This window comes from Lepidochelys olivacea (assembly GCF_965140295.1).
Source record: "Lepidochelys olivacea isolate rLepOli2 genome assembly, chromosome: 1".
Lineage (NCBI taxonomy): Eukaryota > Metazoa > Chordata > Testudines > Cheloniidae > Lepidochelys > Lepidochelys olivacea.
The window spans coordinates 57,141,215-57,160,664 of NC_140411.1; the positions used below are offsets into that span (position 1 = coordinate 57,141,215).

Genomic DNA, 19,450 nt, shown 5'->3' on the forward strand with positions numbered 1-19,450 from the left:
ATAGAGATTATCTTAAACCCTGAAGCATGAGATTTAATATCTCTTCCACAAAAATTTTGTTACTAATTATGATCATTCTGGATATTCTTGATAACCATATAAATGTCTAATCTTTTGTTGAACCATGCATAGTCTTAGCATCAAAAATTTACTGTGGCAGTGAGTTCCACACTCTATGCATTGTGTTTTATCAGGTTTGAATTGAAAGCACCAAGCTACAGAACTATGGCCCTGAATTGTCCACATTTTAAATTTTAGTTACAACATCCTGAAAATTAGTGCTGGATCAAACCAGTGGGCTGCCTAATCTAATATCCTGTCTCTCATAGTGGTTAGTACCAGATGCTTCAGAGGGACGTGCAAAAAACCAAGTGGATAACTTGGAATAATCTGCACTAGGTGGAAATTTCTTCCTAACCCCTATCAGATTATGGTTTGTCTGAAGCATGAATTTATATCCCTTCGGTGGAACAAAGAGAGTTGGGTTTTTTTTTTTTTTTTTTTTTTTTTATGCTACTAATTAGAAGGACTTTTGAGCCTGTACTGTTTTTCAGATAACCTGTGATTGGGCTTTTCTCCTCTACTCCTGTTCCAGACTCTAGAAGGAATTTTTCAAACTGTTTCTTGTGGTTTTTTCAGATTTGGTGAGCATTAGGGGCATGGCTGATTGGGACTTTCATAGGTTCAGAGGTCAAGTAATTCTTCAAAACATCCCTTTACTGTAAATCGTTGAGTGTGAAATAATACTGCAAGGAACAGAGCCATAGTTTAGTGAAAGCATATGTTCAGTGGCCATGGAGAGCTTTTATTTTAAATAAACATGCTGAGAGCTCATAGTTAACTTCACTTTTGCATCTGCTGAATATTTTAAAAATCTCAGTTAGATGCTCATCCCCTCCTTAAATTACTGATAGCATTTGATGTTTTAATTAACTTTGCAGTGCATTTTACTGGCATCTGTTAACTTAGCAGCACTTCCACCTGTATAGAATGTTACTGTTTTAGAACTTAGAAGTTACATCTGTTTTATTTTGTTTCTTTTTCTTGCACTTCAGGCTTCGTCTATGTCTAGCTCCCCTCCTAGTTGTGTATGGGAACCAACCATGAAGCAGAATTTTGCCTTTGACAACATCGGCTACGAAGGGAGCACTGAAAATATGCCCTCTCAAGATATGCTTCCTCAAATGAGCACCGTCACGGTCAATATTTTGGGTATGACTTGCCAGTCTTGTGTGCAGTCGATAGAGGGCAGAATTTCCAAGGTGAAGGGCGTTGTGAGCACCAAGGTCTCCCTTGAGCAGAGCAATGCTGTAGTAAAACATATACAGTCAGAAATAGGTCCCCAAGAGATTTGCCAGGAAATTGGAGACATGGGCTTTGATGCCAGCATTGCAGAAGGAAGAACTACACCATTATCTGTAAGATCAACATCCTTGGGAGAAGCACTAATGAAGCTGCGGGTAGAAGGTATGACATGCCAATCTTGTGTCAACACCATTGAAGGAAAGATTGGAAAACTACATGGCGTGTTGAGAATCAAAGTCTCCCTCAGTAACCAAGAAGCAGTCATTGCTTACCAGCCTTACATCATTCAACCTGAAGACCTCAAAAACCACATAGATAACATTGGGTATGAAAGCACTATTAAGAGCAAGCTAGCCCCATTAAAGCTTGGTACGATTGATCTAGAACGCTTGCAGACTACAAGCACAAAGAAAACTCCAGCCAGCCTGAACAATAGTAATGTGAAGCCAGCGGTAGGCAAAATGAATAGTACAACAACTATGACGCTGGGAGTAGAAGGGATGCATTGCAGGTCTTGCGTCAAAAACATTGAAGGAAATATATCTGGTCTTCCAGGCGTACAAAGTATTAAAGTGTCATTGGAATATAAAAATGCTGTTGTGCAATTTAACCCAAACGTAATTACCCCAGTATCTTTGCAACAAGCCATTGAGGCCCTTCAACCTGGTAACTTTAAAGTATCCCTCCCTAATGGAGTGGAAGCAAATAATGGAGAGCTTTTATCAAAGGCAGCATTTTCATCACCTCAGCTTCGTAGCACATTCTCTGGGGATCAGCTGACAAGCACAACTGTACTTAGTATTGATGGAATGACCTGTGGATCCTGTGTACAGTCCATAGAAGGCACAATGTCCCAAAGAAAAGGGGTACAACATATATCAGTTTCGTTAGTTGAAAGGACTGGAACCATACACTACAATTCAACTGTAACTAATTCAGAAGAGCTAAGAGGCGCTATAGAGGACATGGGATTTGATGCTTCCATTCTCACAGGTACTTACATGTTTTCTATAAGTAAGCTAGGAGAAAGTAAAACAATTACTTTTAAAATTGATAGTTGTGTGTGTGTGTGTGTGTGTTTTGGGTTTTTTGTTTGGTTTTTTTTAAGGCTAGAAGGGACCATTATGATCTGGCCTGCCCTGTATAATACAGGCCGTAAAATTTCACCCTGACCAATTATTTATTTCCACATTCAAGTGAGTGTGTGATTGGGCAAAAGAGTTGTTTTTAAGTTACGGTATTCAGACAAAAGTCTAACCAGTAATGTAGTGGCTTTTAAATAGCAGAGAACCTGAGAAAACATACAAGCTGCACTCCACTGAAACAGGTTTCCACTCTTCTCCTCTCCACCCACCAAGCTGGTGTGAGTATAAATAATATACATGGGAAACAAACACTTTAATAAAATACCTTATGGTTAAAAGCAACCATTTCCCTAACTGGAATTGCTGCCTGGCACTTCAAGGCATGTCCACACTGCAGCTGGAGGTATGATTAGTAGCTGGTGTAGATGTACTTGTGCTAGCAAGCTAGCTAGAGTACAGCTAAAAATTGAAGTTAAGATATGGGCTGCGCGAGCCAGCTAGAGTAAAGTTAGCGCATATATGTCTATATAAGCTGCCGATCACACTCTAGGCTGCAGTGCAGATGTATCCTTAGTAGATCTTCTGTACCTAAACTGCAGAATGGTTATGCCAAGGGTCTAATCCTGCTTCCGGTCAGTCAATGTCAAAACTACTATTGACTTCGATGACAGGGGCGCTGGAACAATTATTATAGTGGGGGTGCTGAGAGCCATTGAATCAAACTGTTAACCCTGTATGTAATGGAATCTACTTCAAGCCAGAGGGGTGCAACAGCCCGCCCTGCACCCCTAGTTCCAGCACCTATGTTCAATGGGAGAAGTATAATGTATAAATCAAGTACGCTGGATTGAGCACCTGTGTTTAATGGTTAAGATGTTGCTATAGTGCATAATCTCATTTACTTGGTGAATTTCAAAACCAAGAATAATAGTAAAAAGCTATGCTTTACTAAGCATATAATTTTGACAGGTTTCCACACCCCTTTCTGCTTTGTCCCATTCCTAGGTCTTATTTTTGGACACGTTGATTTTTGGCACTGTCAGCCATTGGGGTGGGGTGGGAGGAGGTTTTTTTTTTTTAAAATTTTTAAAATTGAGTTTATCTTTTGGATGCATTAGAACTAAATGAATAAATATAGCTTTCACACCCTTTATTTTTAGAGGAAAATTTGCTTTTTTATACATTTAGTGCAATTCTGCATAAAGTGTAGTAAACAGGTGTGCAAAGTCTGAATGACAGAAAAATACAGTTTTAATGTGTGCTTTTAGAAAGGATGGTAACTTTTTATGGAGTTAATACTTTTCTAAATAAAGGCATTAAATAATTGTGCACAGGCTTACTGACACAGAAAGGAAGTGTTTTTATATATATGCACGCACATTTTTAGAGGCAATTATTTGATATGCAATTAGTATATTGTTCAGCTTTGTTTAGCAAATGCACAAATATTCCCAAGTATTAGTGATAAAGAAAAACTATAACTATAGAGCTAGTTACATACTAAAAGGCATAGTCACCTTTCAGAGATGACCAAGAACTTTAAACCACCAAGAAAGGAAACAGACAGAAGAGAGAAGCATTTCGTGCCACAGATTGGTAGTGCCCAAATGGCAGAAACCCCTGTTCTGGGAGCTTGAGACAAAACCACACCTCCCTTGGCTGAACCAATCAGAAGGTATTCTTTAACCTAGGGGCCTCTTGGGGAATCCCACATCATAGGAAATTGTGATGCATTTTAACATTCTGAATCCACTTTATGGATTTATCCATAGATATTTAATTACTCCATATTTTCCCAAGTCACTATGAACACAGCACTTTATTTATTACAGCATATTAAAATATAAATTCGAACTAAAATACCAAACAAAAGGAGTATGCCTGTAGATTTATAAGAACTATGTAAAGTTATCAGTTAGGCTTATATCTGTTGAATTCTGGACCAGAAATAAAATTTCCTCTTTCTACATAATGGCTTAACTTGTATTAGAAGTCTCTTAAATTTTATAAAGTTTTTGAACGACAGATAAATCTAACAAAAAAAAAAAAAAAAAGCAAAACATAGAACACACAGAGACATAGCACCATTCACCTCCCATATCCCTGCCCTACTGTTCAAAACCATTAAGCGTACATTGAAGCCAACTTGTAGGCTATCTTATAATCACTGTAAGTATAATTCAAACTAGTTTTATATTATTTTATATGTCACCCACTTTCACACACATTCATTCTTGTTTTTTCAGCATTCCTTTATACAAAATACACCCAACCTACCTTTAAAGAAATCTAATGATGTAAAATTGGTTAATACACCTCATTTAGAAAAAATACAGAATTGGTTTAAACTGTTCTATGTAAAAGCGTTAATTATACTCTGTACCAGAGAACACTTTTTTCCCACAGGCACAGCACCAACATCCACCCTCCTCTTCTCTTTCAGAAAACAATTACACATACAGTCAAAGAAAATTGTATACTATTTTATAGATAAACTACCTTATGAATATATTCAATTTTATTTTTGTTTTGTAGATAAGACTCTTACACGTGTTATACAGGTTTTTCAGCATTATTCTATATAATATACACAGAGTCTAAATTAAAAGAAATCTAATGGTATAAAATCGGTTAATACACCCAACTATGAGACAAAATGCAGGATAGTTTAAACTATTTTATGTAAAAAGAATTGATAACACTTTTTACTATTTTTCCCACAAACTGTGCCCTTTTTGTAAAGGTCATCTTGCTCTTTCAGAATTGGGAATGTAGATTCAACAACTGATTAAACTTTGATTTAATAAATAAAATAAAACCAGGAATGGGTTATTAGGGAAAACTGTGTTTTAGTATTTGAGGGACAGTAGATGGTATATTTTAAGACCATTTTGTCTGTATTTTAAACGCTTTTAGCTATAAATATTTTGCATTATTAACTTGACTCCTTTAGCAAAATAAAAAAGTTAGAAATCGTGGCACAGACACCTATACCCACAAAATAACCCAGACTCTTAAAGGTAACATGAACAGAACATGAGGATAAGAAAGTTGGTCTGGATTTTTAGGGATATTTTAACAAACTGGCCAGGTGGCAGAGAGGAGACCTTAAGCTTATAGCAGACTTATTATTCATTTCCACCTAGACTTTTTTGTTACCTTTGATTTAAGGTTGCTAGGCTGAAAATCCACATCAACACAAACTGTAAAAAGCAAGGAAATAAGCAGTAAAGTCATTCAGCACTCTGTCTACACTCCATCCATCAGTTCCTTCCTCTTCCCAATCTCAGCTCACCACCCACAGTCCAGCATATCTCTGCCCTCCTCCCCAGTACCCATTGGGCAGCCTGCAAGCCAGATAAATGGGGCAGCTCCTTCAGCTGCTCCCTGGCTTAGTGTAGAGAACTAGTCTATGGATCTGGCTGGGGCTGGGGATTCTCCATCTGGGTATTCTACAGAGGTGGCCTACTCAGTGCCTGAGAAGGGAAGGAATTGATCCCACTGGGCCTGATCCTGAGGAATGCTAAGTACTCACAATAACCTTGACTAAAGTGTGACTTGTGGGTGCTCAGTACCTCTCAGGACCAAGGCTATACACTTTTATACCAGCGCTCGCTGCTCAGTTTATGGAGTAGCATTTGGATTACCTGCTGAGAAATGCACTCGTTTTCTAATCCTGGTTAGAGATCAGGTGCTGAGCTGGAGTCCTGAAGGAAAGAAGATGAGGACAATATGAACATGTAACTGGGCTGCATTCTCTAATGCTTTAACTGCCATGAAGTCACCCTCAGGGTAGATATTAATATCAGCAAACAGACAGATAGAAGGGGATCATTCGCTGATTGAAGATGGATTGCCACTAAATAAAGCAAAATGGTCATGCAGTGTTGGTAGACTGCCCAAAAGTAACAAGTTGCTTGTGACTAAGGAAGCCAAGATCACAGGGTAGTGAGTCACCCTGTCATTTGAAAAACCTTGGATGTTTCTGTTGTTAAATGTGTTTCCAGTTTCCTTCTTTAAACATTTTATCATGTTCTGTTAACCAATGTTAATTCTGTTTATGGTGTGTTTATTCAAGATACCACCACTTGGAAATATATGGATCAGCCTCTTTTCAGGGACGCTACAATTCACCCTAATACTTGGGAGTCAGCTTCCCAGAGAACAGAAAATGTTTCTGAATCCTCTCATCAAGGCTACATGTCTGATGTCCAGCCAAAGAATTCTTCCCTTGATAGTCCAAAGCCACACAGTGTAGCAACAACAGAAAAGTGCTTTATGCAGATCACAGGCATGACCTGTGCATCATGTGTGTCGAACATTGAAAGAAATCTGCAAAAAGAAGATGGTGAGATGTTTAAAATTCCTATAGAGGGTCTGTAAAGTACTTTGGGATCTTCTGGATGTGAAGGATACTGCATTCTGTCAATAATAATTAATACCTAGCTCTTACATAGCTCTTTACATCAGTAGATCTCAAAGCACTTTACACAGATCAGTGTCATTATCCCCACTTTACCTTTGGGGAAACTGAGGCACTAGGTGGGAAGTGACTTGCCCAAGGTCACCCAGCAGGGCAGTGGCAGAGCCAGGAATTGAACCCAGGTCTCCTGAGCCCCTGTCCAGTGCTCTGTCTCCTAAAGCTCTATTCTTGTTATACACATTAAAATGTATTCTTGAGGGTAGGTGTAATTAATATTCTTATTTAGTTAATTATGTACTCATGTTGATACTAGCCACTCTACTATATTCAATCTGTCAGTGACTATACCAGTTGGGGGATATACCGGATAGTAGGGATAGCTGGTGGATAGACCCATAGTAAGACATAGCACCTCCCCCAAAGAGCTTCCAATCTGATTCTCATGTTCTTCTAATGCTAATGGGATTTGCATGAATAAATTAAAGGAAAGAATATGTATCTTGAGAAACGGAAGTTTTTGTCCTATTTTGTCAATATGCTCGTGGCATAACACTAGAGTGGGGAGAGTGATTAAAGCCATTAACTGTCCAAGCATTATATTACTGGTGTGCCCCTTGATTATCAGTTGCATTAAGTGCTCCTCAAAGGAGGTACAAGTTTCTAATATAACCCAATTGCTCCCATTGCAGGTATCGTTTCAGTGCTAGTAGCACTGATGGCAGGAAAAGCGGAGATAAAATACAAGCCAGAGAGCATTCAGCCTCTTGAAATAGTACAGCTGATCCAAAACTTGGGCTTCGATGCTACAGTCATAGAAGACCATACTGATACAGATGGCAATGTAGAGCTTATTGTGAGTATCATGGATAGGAACCTAAGCGGTTTTGTGGTACGTGTACAAATTTGACTGGAATGTGTCTTTGCAAGGGAATCTATTTTAGTGGTTGTGTTTTTGAACAGCTGTGGTGCTGGGTGCTGCTGCTGCTTTTCTTAACTACTCAAGAAAAAAATTATTCTAAAGGGGCAAAAATGTTTTGACTCGGTAAAGAGATATTAACACCTACCCAAGTGCACAGAGAAACCTTTCTTGGCAGGAAAACACTGCACTCCTCATGAGTCCAGTGAAAACTGATTTTTTTATCAGTTTCACAAGCAGTGCAAACTTTTTGCATAACTTTGAAAAATCCCAAACAATAAATCTTCATTAACACATCTTCAGACTTGCTAATACTCTTTTTCTTTATGGCCAGAATAATGGTGATCAAATACATAATAATAATTAGAGCCCTGCAAATCTGTGGATATCCACTTTATATCTGCTGATGCGGTTGTATTGTTTACTATATTTGCGGATCATGGATAGGATGCGGATCCAAAATTTTGTATACATGCAGGGCTCTAACAGTAAGACAGGGTAAAAGGTGGCGCATGGAACGTGGGTCGGATACAAGTTAATTATTGCAGATGCAGATTGGATGCAGATACAAATTTTTGTATCCGCACAGGGCTTTAATAATAATACCTGAAACTTCATGCAAAGATCTCGAATTCTGTATAAACTTTGCAAATTGTTTATACAGGGCCAAATCCTACTATGCTCTATTTCCAACTTCTGAAATAAAGGCTGCTTCTCTGCTTCCCTCTCCCCTCACCAGTCCCACTTCAGGGGCAGTGGTGAGAGAGATTTCTCTGAACTGTAGAGATCACTAACTGCATTTACATTTCTGTTCTTCAGATTACGGGGATGACTTGTGCTTCCTGTGTTCACAATATTGAATCCAAACTAACCAGAACTAATGGCATCTTCTATGCCTCTGTGGCACTTGCTACCAGCAAAGCTCACATCCGGTTTGATCCTGAAATCATTGGACCTCGAGATATTATACAAATTATTGAGGTAAGTTATTAAAACAAACCAATAATAAATATAAGGTGATGTTAAAACAAATGGAAGTGACTAAAAGTGCTGAGGTTCACTGACCTTTGCAGCTTTAGATAAAGTACACTTTCCCATATGTGACAAAGCCAATAGTTTATGGTCAATGGAGGCTACATACTTCAAAGGGTAGCCTCCAGAGACAATAACGATTTCAGTGCTTTTTAAAAGTATCAATAGCTTGTAAAAATGTGATGTACCCCTCATTACTGCTCAGTGTACTGCACCAGGTCCTTCTCTGAACTGCAGATAGTCCAATGGAATGTTACCTCAGATTGCTCTCTACTCCCACCTAGAGACTCTAAGAGCCTCTCTGCAGCAAAAAGGCACTAAACCCAGGTAAATACCACTTTGAAAACGTACGGTAGATCCTCAGAGTCACAAACACCAGAGTTATGAACTGACTGGTCAACCATACACCTAATCTGGAACCGGAAGTTCACAGTCAGGCAGCAGCAGAGACCAAAAGGGGGGGGGGGAAAAAGGCAAATACATTACAGTACTGTGTTAAATGTAAACTACTAAAAAATTAAGGGAAAGTTTTAAAAAAGATGATTTGACAAGGTAAGGAAACTGTTTCTGCATTTCATTTAAATTAAGATGGTTACAAGCTGCATTTTTCTTCTGCATAGTAAAGTTTCAAAGCTGTATTAAGTCCATGTTCAGTTGTAAACTTTTGAAAGAACAACTATAATGTTTTGTTCAGTTCCGAACATTTCAGAGTTACAAACTGTGATGGAGTTCCTGGGGTGCAACCTGGACTGTGGGACTGCTGAGCCCTCTGTCCCACCAATCTGGGGTGTCCCTCTCACACTGTGATGCTGTGTCAAGCCACAAACCTCTGACTGGCACTGCACTTACACAGACATCCACAGGCAGGGACACACCCAACTGAGTTACATGAATGATCTCCCAGCCACTCATGAACCATCAACAGGGAGACTCCAGCCAGTTTTCCCCCACCTCCCCAGCCTTGCACCCCAGAACCGTACTGTCTTGCCCTGGTCAGAAGCCTGGCCAGTGTAAGTTCATTACCCAGTTTGCCTCTTCTGTGATGTGGAGAGGACACACACTAGCCTTTGCAAACTGAGCTGAGATTTCCTAAGCACTTCAACCAAAACACCGTTTTAGATAAAATATAAAAAAGTTTTATTAACTACAGAAAGATAGATTTTAAATGATTATAAGTAGCAAGCATAGAGATCAAAGTTGGTTACTTAAGAAATAAAAATAAATTCGTAGACTGAGTTCTAGAAACTAAACAGGGTTTGAATCAAGCCGTGTCTCACCCTGACAGAGGGTACAAACAGGTCACATATCCTCAATACACAGGCTGGGACTCTTTCCCAGCCTGGGACCACCCTCCCCAGTTCAAAGTCTTTGTCTTCCAGATGTGTTTCCAGGTATTAAGTTGTGGAGGGAGCAAGGCCAAATAAAGATGTCACTCCCCCTCTTCTATAGTTTCTTCCACACCTTGCTGAAAATATATTTGCAATGATGTAGATTAGTTCACCCCCATGGCATATGTGCCTTCTCCAGGAAATCTCTAGGATAGTGGATTCTTTTCTTGATGGATGTTGATGAGCTGTTGACGCTGTCTGGCTACTCTGTTGTAGTACCTGAAAGGCTGGTTGTGGGTGTTCCCATCCTCACAACATATTGCTGTATGTGTTACTGAAATACTTCATAACCTCACATATAATGATAACACATACAATCCAATGGGATATTAGTGTTCAACAGATCAAGACTTTTAAAATCATACCTCACAAGGCATACTTTATACAAAACATATCATAATTATATGATGGTGGTGAATATGGGGATTCCAGGGTGCTACTTTGAGTACAGTGTGTCACACGAACAACCTCCATTCTGAGGTTCTATTGTACCTCAATTTTGATTGGAATTGATTCCCATGGTTGTTCAGAATAATCAGTGAGACGCACAATAGATGTTCAGAGCAGACTCTTAAAAGCAAAACACCTTGTAATATGCCTCTAAAGAAAATAATACCAACTCGGCAGTAACCACTACATCCATAAAATCTGTTGCATAGTGAAGTATCATCATGCCAGTTTTGCTAGGGATGCTTTTAATTCTCTTCAGGAGGGGCAGGAGGGAGTGTAATTTTTCTGTGTGAACAGTATGGCAGAGAGTACAGTAACTCCTCTCTTTAAAGTTGTCCCAGTTAACGTTGTTTTATTACGTTGCTGATCAGATCATAATGGTCCCTTCTGACCTTAATGTCTATGAGTTAGGGAACATGCTTGTTTAAAGTTGTGCAAAGCTGCCTGCTTTGTCCACTGCTTGCAGGAAGAGCAGCCCTGTGGAGCTAGCTGGTGGGGGCTTGGAACCAGGGTGGACCGGCAGCCCCCCATCAGCTCCCTGCTCCCCTAAGTTCCCTGTGCAGCAGCTGCCCAGCAGGCTGTCAACTGCTGGCAGTTCAGCTGTCCCTCCCTCCATTGCCATGTGCTGCTCCTGCCCTCTGCCTTGGAGCTGCTCCCCGAGCCTCCTGCTTGCTGGTTGGGGTGGGGGAGGGAGAAGAGCGGGGCTAATGTCAGGGTGTTCTCCTCCCCCTTGCTCCTGCACCCCACTTACCCCATCTCCATAGAGCAGGGGGTCACATGACAGGGCTCAGGATGGAGGAAGCTTCCTGGCAGCAGCTGCTGCGGTCTCAGCTTCCTGATTAACTCAACAAGGCAGTGCACTTAAGAGTGGGTCAGCCTACTTAAAGGGGAAATGCGCATCTCTCTCACACTCACGGTGTGTGTCTCTGTCTGCCATGCTGTCTCCCCTCCCTCTATTCCTGCTGCCTTGTAGCGTGTGAGGCTACATTAACAACGAGTTAACCCCTTGAGGGCTCAGCCAGTTGCTAGTTCATCATTTAGCAGTAAGGCATTCCCTGGGAAGTGTCCCACCCTCTGACTTCACCACCTCAACCAAGCTTCACAATCATCATTCCTGTGTACAGTATTAAATTGTTTTGTTTAAAACTTATACTGTGTGTGTATATAGAAATATATATAGTCTTTCGTCTGGCCAAAAAAAAAATTTCCTTGGAACCTAACCCCCCCCCCCCGCATTTACATTAATTGTTACGGGGAAATTGGATTCGCTTAACGTCATTTCACTCGTCGCATTTTTCAGGAACATAACTACAATGTTAAGTGAGGACTTACTGTACTATGACAGGGAAACAGATTGTACCAAAATCAGTTAATTCATTTTGTGCTCTAGGATATTCCTTCAGAGAGTGTTTTCAAACTGCAGAATTGGTACAGCCTTACAGTGAGTTGTCAAGTAAATGGTGGGAGTTACTGATAATGGTACACTAAGTTGTAAGGTGGTGGTGGTGGTTCTGTAAAGCAAATCCTACCACTGGCCTTTCAGATAATTCCAGTAATCAAGTATAAATGTACCTGTGCTAACAGTGGTGTTGTTTATATTCCAGTAGCCCTGCAAAGTTCCAGTCAGATTTGGGGCCCCATTGTGCTGGGCACGGTATAGAAGCACATGGAAAGGCAGTCCCATTCTAATTAGTTTGTTGTTTTGGCTCCTGCCATGCTGCTGTTCACTACTGGTTCTTGCTGCTTTCTATGGTGGCTTGACGTATACCTGTGTTATACCAATAAAATAAAAACTAGCAGGATCTTATTAAAGGGAAAAAAGGCAAAATACCACATTTATTGCGACTACAGAAAGAATCATAGTAAGCAGTTAGTTATAGCTATAACGTTCCATTCAATCTCATATTTATTCACACATTCATTCTCTCTCTCACACACACACACACACAGGTTCTGCAAGTTTATCATAGTTACCAGCCTTAGAGTTGCTCATGCCAAGCCACTAGCCAGGTGGCCTGGACATGAGGAGGGAGCAGGGCCTCGTCAGATGCACATCTGATGCTCCTGGAAGTTGGTTTGCAGAATCAGACCCCAAAGTTCTCACTTTCTAGAGTCCATTTTTATAGGAATTTCTTCCTATGCCAGTCTATGGGAATTGCTTCATCATGCTGTTGCTGAATCAATCAGCAAATAGCACATTCCTGACGGCTCCATGCTGCCAGATGTTATCTTGTTCTTTGGTTCTCCCATTCTTGAGGCTGTTGGGTGGATTCCAGTCTGCCCTCTGGGGGTCCTCTGGTTATTTCCACTTGACGCCTTCTTCAGCCGATGGACACTGGATTCTTAGGCTGGCACCTCGCTGATCATTCAGTTGTTATCCACACCAAGCATCCATCCACATACATCCTCTATCTCTATTTTAATCGCAATTGTTAATACAACAAAAGGGCGGGGAGTCTCTGGGTGCTGTTTCTGTTGTTACAGAGTATTGCTTTGAGTCTCTCTCTGTGTGAATTGCTTTGAGAACAGACTGTCTTAGAAGGTACTAACGCAATTAGCATCAAGTTTCACACATAGAGGGAGAGAAACAGTACCAAAAACCAAGAGACCTCTTAATTAGTAATACCCTGGAATTTAAACTATAGGGAATCAAACTCGTTTGTGATTTTAATACAGAACTTCTTTAATATGATCCAACACCTGCAGTACTGTACCGTTAAGGAGATCCTATCAAGGTTATAGATTCATAGATATTAAGGTCAGAAGGGACCATTATGATCATCTAGTCCAACCTCCTGCACAACGCAGGCCACAGAATCTCACCCACCCACTCCTGTGATAAACCTCTCACCTATATCTGAGCTATTGAAATCCTCAAATCATGGTTTCAAGACTTCAAGGTGCAGAGAATCCTCCAACAAGTGACCCGTGCCTCATGCTACAGAGGAAAGCAAAAAACCCCCAGGGCCTCTTCCAATCTGCCCTAGAGGAAAATTCCTTCCTGACCCCAAATATGGCGATCAGCTGAACCCTGTGCATATGGGCAAGACTCATCAGCCAGATACCCAGGAAAGAATTCTCTGTAGTAACTCAGATCCCACCCCATTTAACATCCCATCACAGGCCATTGGGCCTATTTACCATGAATAGTTAAAGATCAATTAATTGCCAGAATCATGTTTATCCCATCATACCATCTTCTCCATAAACTTATCGAGTTTAATCTTGAAGCCAGATAGGTCTTTTGCCCCCACTACTTCCCTTGGAAGGCTATTCCAGAACTTCACTCCTCTGATGGTTACAAACCTTCGTCTAATTTCAAGTCTAAACTTCCCGATGGCCAGTTTATGTCCATTTGTTCTTGTGTCCACATTAGTACTGAGTTTAAATAATTCCTCTCCCTCTCCAGTATTTATCCCTCTGATATATTTATAGAGAGCAATCATATCTCCCCTCAACCTTCTTTAGCTTAGGCTAAACAAGCCAAGCTCCTTGAATCTCCTTTCATAAGACAAATTTTCCATTCCTCGGATCATCCTAGTAGCCCTTCTCTGTACCTGTTCCAGTTTGAATTAATCCTTCTTAAACTTGGGAGACTAGAACTGCACACAGCATTCCAGGTTCACAGGCCTACCAGATTTAACGATGTCTCACCCTCCATTTGGTATTTTTATTTTGTGAACAGTAGAACCTCAGAGTTACGAGCACCTCAGGAATGGAGGTTGTTCATAACTCTGCACAAAACGTTATGGTGGTTCTTTCAAAAGTTTACGACTGAATATTGACTTAATACGGCTTAGAAACTTTACTATGCAGAAGAAAAAAGCCACTTTCCCTTTATTTTTTAGTGGTTTACATTTAAGACTACTGTGCTGTATTTGCGTGTTTGTGGTTTTTTTTTTTTTTTTTTTTTTTTTTTTTGCAGTCTCTGCTGCTACCTTATTGTGTATTTCTGGTTCCAAATGAGGGGTGTGGTTGACTGGTCAATTTGTAACTCTGGTGTTTGTAACTGAGGTTCTACTGTATTTGTTTTAAACATTTCCTCAGTGAAGTTTGAGGGGGACTATCAGTCCTTCAGAATCCCAGCTGCGTCCACTGTTAAACTCAGGATGTTTGATTTCTTATGACTGTGGATGTGTGTCATAATAGAGGTACCTTACCATCCATGTTCTGCCTTCTACTCCATCATCATCGGCATTATCTGAACTCCTCTCACTTTGGCAGGCACTATAAATAAATAAGGAGGCATTCACCAAAGCGTGGATCAGTCCCCTGTTCTGACGTTTGATTTTAAATTTATCCTTTTAGATGAAGTTTTCATCTGTTGTACATAATAAATCTCAATTAACCAAACTCTTTTTGTCTTGTTTTTTTAATAAAAAGGGAATTGGTTTTCATGCTTCCTTGGCCAAGAGAGACCCTAATGCTCATAACTTGGATCACAAAAAGGAAATAAAACAGTAAGTATGACTTTCACAAAGAGAGGGCCTCTACAAGTGTGACCGTAATCTGCACAACAGTTAATCTGGTTTATGTTTGTGCAAGGCATATTTAATGTGCATGTACGTAGTCATTTGCTGTTCAGTTCAATTACTCAACAGAGCTGTAAACGGGAGTTTGAGTGGGAGTTCAAAAGGGGAGTTTGTCTTGTGGTGCTTGTTGGGGGTTTGTTTTTGCTGTGGGTGGTGGTGTTTGGGTGTGGTTTGTGTTTCCCAGATTAACAGGATTTAGGTGGAAAGGCTATGATAGATACAGAGGCAGCAGTGGGAATGATCCATGTAGTGGAAGACACAATGAGGATGACTGGATGTGGAAGCTGCGGTATGTACATGATCCTGGAGGGGGTACCTCGTAAGAGTTTTGTCTGCATTAAATGCCATCTGATAGAGCTGATGGAGGAAAAGATCCGAGGTTTGGAGATGCAGGTGGAAAGTCTGGTTGAGTTTAGGAAAGGGTTTGAGCAGATTTTGGAGCAAAGGCATGAGGTATCTGAAGGGAAAAGCTCAGACTTGCAGATGGAAGCAGGACTGGGGAATTCTGAGGGGAGACTGGGTGAGGAAAGTGGTCAGTGGAAGCATGTGACTAAAAGAACCAGGCAGAGGAAAAGATGGGCTAGTGAAGGCAAAATAGAGCTCAAGAATAGGTTTGCAGAGTTGGAAAATGAAGAAGGGGCTCAGCAGGTAATCACTGAAGATGGAAGGGCAAGGAAGAAGAGAAGAGCAGCTGGCCCTATAGGAAAAGGGGAAGAGTTAATGGAGACTACACCAAATATGAGCCCCAGGAGGATACAGGATGGGTTGAAGAGGATTATAAGGGAGAATAGGAATGGAAAGAACTTGCAGCCAGAGGGAACAGGGGATAGACTGGAGAACAGCACCGTCACCAGGAAAAGGCAGGTCTATGTGATCGGGGGATACAGCCGTGGGTAGGAGGAAGGGCTGTGTAGATACCAGTCTAATAGGTCATACTGGCTGTAGAATGAGCATGCCTAATAGGGTACAGAATGTGAGTGAGGCCAAACAGCAAAAATTTAAGATGTTGGTACACCAATGCGAGGAGCCTAGGTAACAAAATGGAGGAACTAGAGCTACTGGTGCGGGAAGTGAAACCAGATGATATAGGGATAACAGAAACATGGTGGAATAGTCGTCATGACTGGGCTACAGGTATTGAAGGGTATGTGCTGTTTAGGAAAAACCGAAATAAAGGTAAAGGTGGTGGAGTAGCATTGTATATCAATGATGAGGTGGAATGTAAAGAAATAAGAAGCGATGAAATGGATAAGACCGAGTCCGTCTGGGCAAAAATTACATTGGGGAAGAAAACTATTAGAGCCTCCCCTGGGATAAAGAAAAGGAGTACTTGTGGCACCTTAGAGACTAACCATGGTGCCACAAGTCCTCCTTTTCTTTTTGTGAATACAGACTAACACGGCTGCTACTCTGTCCCCTGGGATGGTGCTTGGGGTGTGCTGTAGACCGCTGGGATCTAATTTGGATATGGATAGAGTCCTTTTTAATGTTTTTAATAAAGTAAATACTAATGGAAACTGTGTGATCATGGGAGACTTTAACTTCCCAGATATAGACTGGAGGACAAGTGCTAGTAATAATAATAGGGCTCAGATTTTCCTAGATGCGATAGCTGATGGATTCCTTCAGCAAGTAGTTTCTGAACTGACTAGAGGGGATGCCATTTTAGATTTGGTTTTGGTGAGTAGTGAGGACCTCATAGAAGAAATGGTTGTAGGGGGTAGTCTTGGCTCAAGTGGTCATGAGCTAATTCAGTTCAAACTGAACGGAAGGATTAACAAAAATAAAGCTGCAGCTAGGGTTTTTGATTTCAAAAGGGCTGACTTTCAAAAATTAAGGAAATTAGTTAGGGAAGTGGATTGGACTGAAGAATTTATGGATCTAAAGGTAGAGGAGGCCTGAGATTATTTTAAATCAAAGCTGCAGAAGCTATCAGAAGCCTGCATCCCAAGAAAGGGGAAAAACTTCATAGGCAGGAGTCGTAGACCAAGCTGGATGAGCAAGCATCTCAGAGAGGTGATTTAAGAAAAAGCAGAAAGCATACAGGGAGTGGAAGAAGGGAGGGATCAGCAAGGAAAGCTACCTTATTGAGGTCAGAACATGTAGGGTTAAAGTGAGACAGGCTAAAAGTCAAATAGAGTTGGACCTTGCAAAGGGAATTAAAACCAATAGTTCAAGGTTCTATAGCCATATAAATAATAAGAAGAAAACAAAGAAGAAGTGGGACTGCTAAACACTGAGGATGGAGTGGAAGTCAAGGATAATCTAGGCATGGCCCAATCTCTGAACAAATACTTTGCCTCAGTCTTTAATAAGACTAAAGAGGATCTTAGGGATAATGGTAGCATAACAAATGGGAATGAGGATATGGAGGTAGACATTACCATATCTGAGGTAGAAGAGAAACTCAAACAGCTTAATGGGACTAAATCAAATAATCTTCATACAAGAATATTAAAGGAATTGGCACATGAAATTGCAAGCCCATTAGCAAGAATTTTTAATGAATCTGTAAACTCAGGGGTTGTACCGTATGATTGGAGAATTGTTAACATAGTTCCTATTTTTAAGAAAGGGGGAAAAAAAGTGATCCGGGTAACTATAGGCCTGTTAGTTTGACATCTGTAGTATGCAAGGCCTTGGAAAAAATTTTTGAAGGAGAAGGTAGTTAAGGACATTGAAGTCAATGGTAAATGGGACAAAATACAACATGGTTTTACAAAAGGTAGATCGTGCCAAACCAACCTGATCTCCTTCTTTGAGAAACTAACAGATTTTTTAGACAAAGGAAACGCAGTGGATCTAATTTACCTAGATTTCAGTAAGGCATTTGATAGCGTGCCACATGGGGAATTATTAGTTAAATTGGATAAGATGGGGATCAATAGGAAAATTGAAAGGTGGATAAGGAATTGGTTAAAGGGGAGACTACAACGGGCCTACTGAAAGGTGAACTGTCAGGCTGGAGGGAGGTTACCAGTGGAGTTCCTCAAGGATCAGTTTTGGGTTTAGTCTTTTTTAATCTTTTTATTACTGACCTCGGCATAAAAAGTGGGAGTGTGCTAATAAAGTTTGCAGATGATACAAAGCTGGGAGGTATTACCAATTTAGAGAAGGACAGGGATATCATACAGGAGGATCTGGATGACCTTGTAAACTGGAGTAATAGTAATAGGATGAAATTTAATAGTGAGAAGTGTAAGGTCATGCATTTAGGGATTAATAACAAGAATTTTAGTTATAAGCTGGGGACGCATCAATTAGAAGTAACCAAGGAGGAGAAGGACCTTGGAGTATTGGTTGATCATAGGATGACTGAGCCGCCAATGTGATATGGCCGTGAAAAAAGCTAATGCGGTCTTGGGATGCATCAGGAGAGGTATTTCCAGTAGGGATAAGGAGGTTTTAGTACCGTTATACAAGGCACTGGTGAGACCTCACCTGGAATACTGTGTGCAGTTCTGGTCTCCCATGTTTAAGAAGGATTAATTCAAACTGGAACAGGTACAGAGAAGGGCTACTAGGATGATCCGAGGAATGGAAAACTTGTCTTATGAAAGGAGATTCAAGGAGCTTGGCTTGTTTAGCCTAACTAAAAGAAGGTTGAGGGGAGATATGATTGCTCTCTATAAATGTATCAGAGGGATAAATACCGGAGAGGGAGAGGAATTATTTAAGCTCAGTACCAATGTGGACACAAGAACAAATGGATATAAACTGGCCACCAGGAAATTTAGACTAGAAACTAGACAGAGGTTTCTAACCATCAGAGGAGTGACATTTTGGAACAGCCTTCCAAGGGAAGCAGTGGGGGCAAAAGATCTATCTGGCTTTAAAATTAAACTCGATAAGTTTATGGAGGAGATGGTATGATGGGATAACATGGTTTTGGTAATTAACTATTCATGGTAAATAGGCCCAATGGCCTGTGACGGGATATTAGATGGGATGGGATCTGAGTTAACCAGGAAAGAATTTTCTGTGGTATCTGGCTGATGAATCTTGCCCATATGCTCAGGGTTTAGCTGATCGTCATATTTGGGGTCAGGAAGGAATTTTCCTCCAGGGCAGATTGGAAGAGGCCCTGGAGGTTTTTTGCCTTCCTCCGTAGCATGGGGCATGGGTCACTTGCTGGAGGATTCTCTGCTCCTTGAAGTCTTTAAACCACGATTTGAGGACTTCAATAGCACAAACATAGGTGAGAGGTTTTTTGCAGGAGTGGTGGGTGAAATTCTGTGGCCTGCGTTGTGCAGGAGGTCAGACTAGATCATAATGATCCCTTCTGACCTAAATATCTATGAATCTACTCTTTTATACGC

The 19,450-nt window shown here is 40.7% G+C and overlaps 1 protein-coding gene across 7 annotated transcripts in view; it reads left to right on the forward strand.

Moving 5' to 3' along the window:
- Positions 1 to 19,450, forward strand: part of ATP7B (ATPase copper transporting beta) — a 79,721-nt gene that overhangs the window by 34,590 nt on the left and 25,681 nt on the right. For all 7 annotated transcript variants that reach the window (XM_084616900.1, XM_084616898.1, XM_084616896.1 and 4 more), the window contains 5 exons: positions 1,056 to 2,298; positions 6,469 to 6,738; positions 7,503 to 7,666; positions 8,549 to 8,710; positions 14,983 to 15,059. In XM_084616900.1, the coding sequence (XP_084473026.1) occupies positions 1,065 to 2,298; positions 6,469 to 6,738; positions 7,503 to 7,666; positions 8,549 to 8,710; positions 14,983 to 15,059 (1,907 nt within the window). In that variant the 5' untranslated portion in view covers positions 1,056 to 1,064. The remainder of the gene's footprint in view (positions 1 to 1,055; positions 2,299 to 6,468; positions 6,739 to 7,502; positions 7,667 to 8,548; positions 8,711 to 14,982; positions 15,060 to 19,450) is intronic.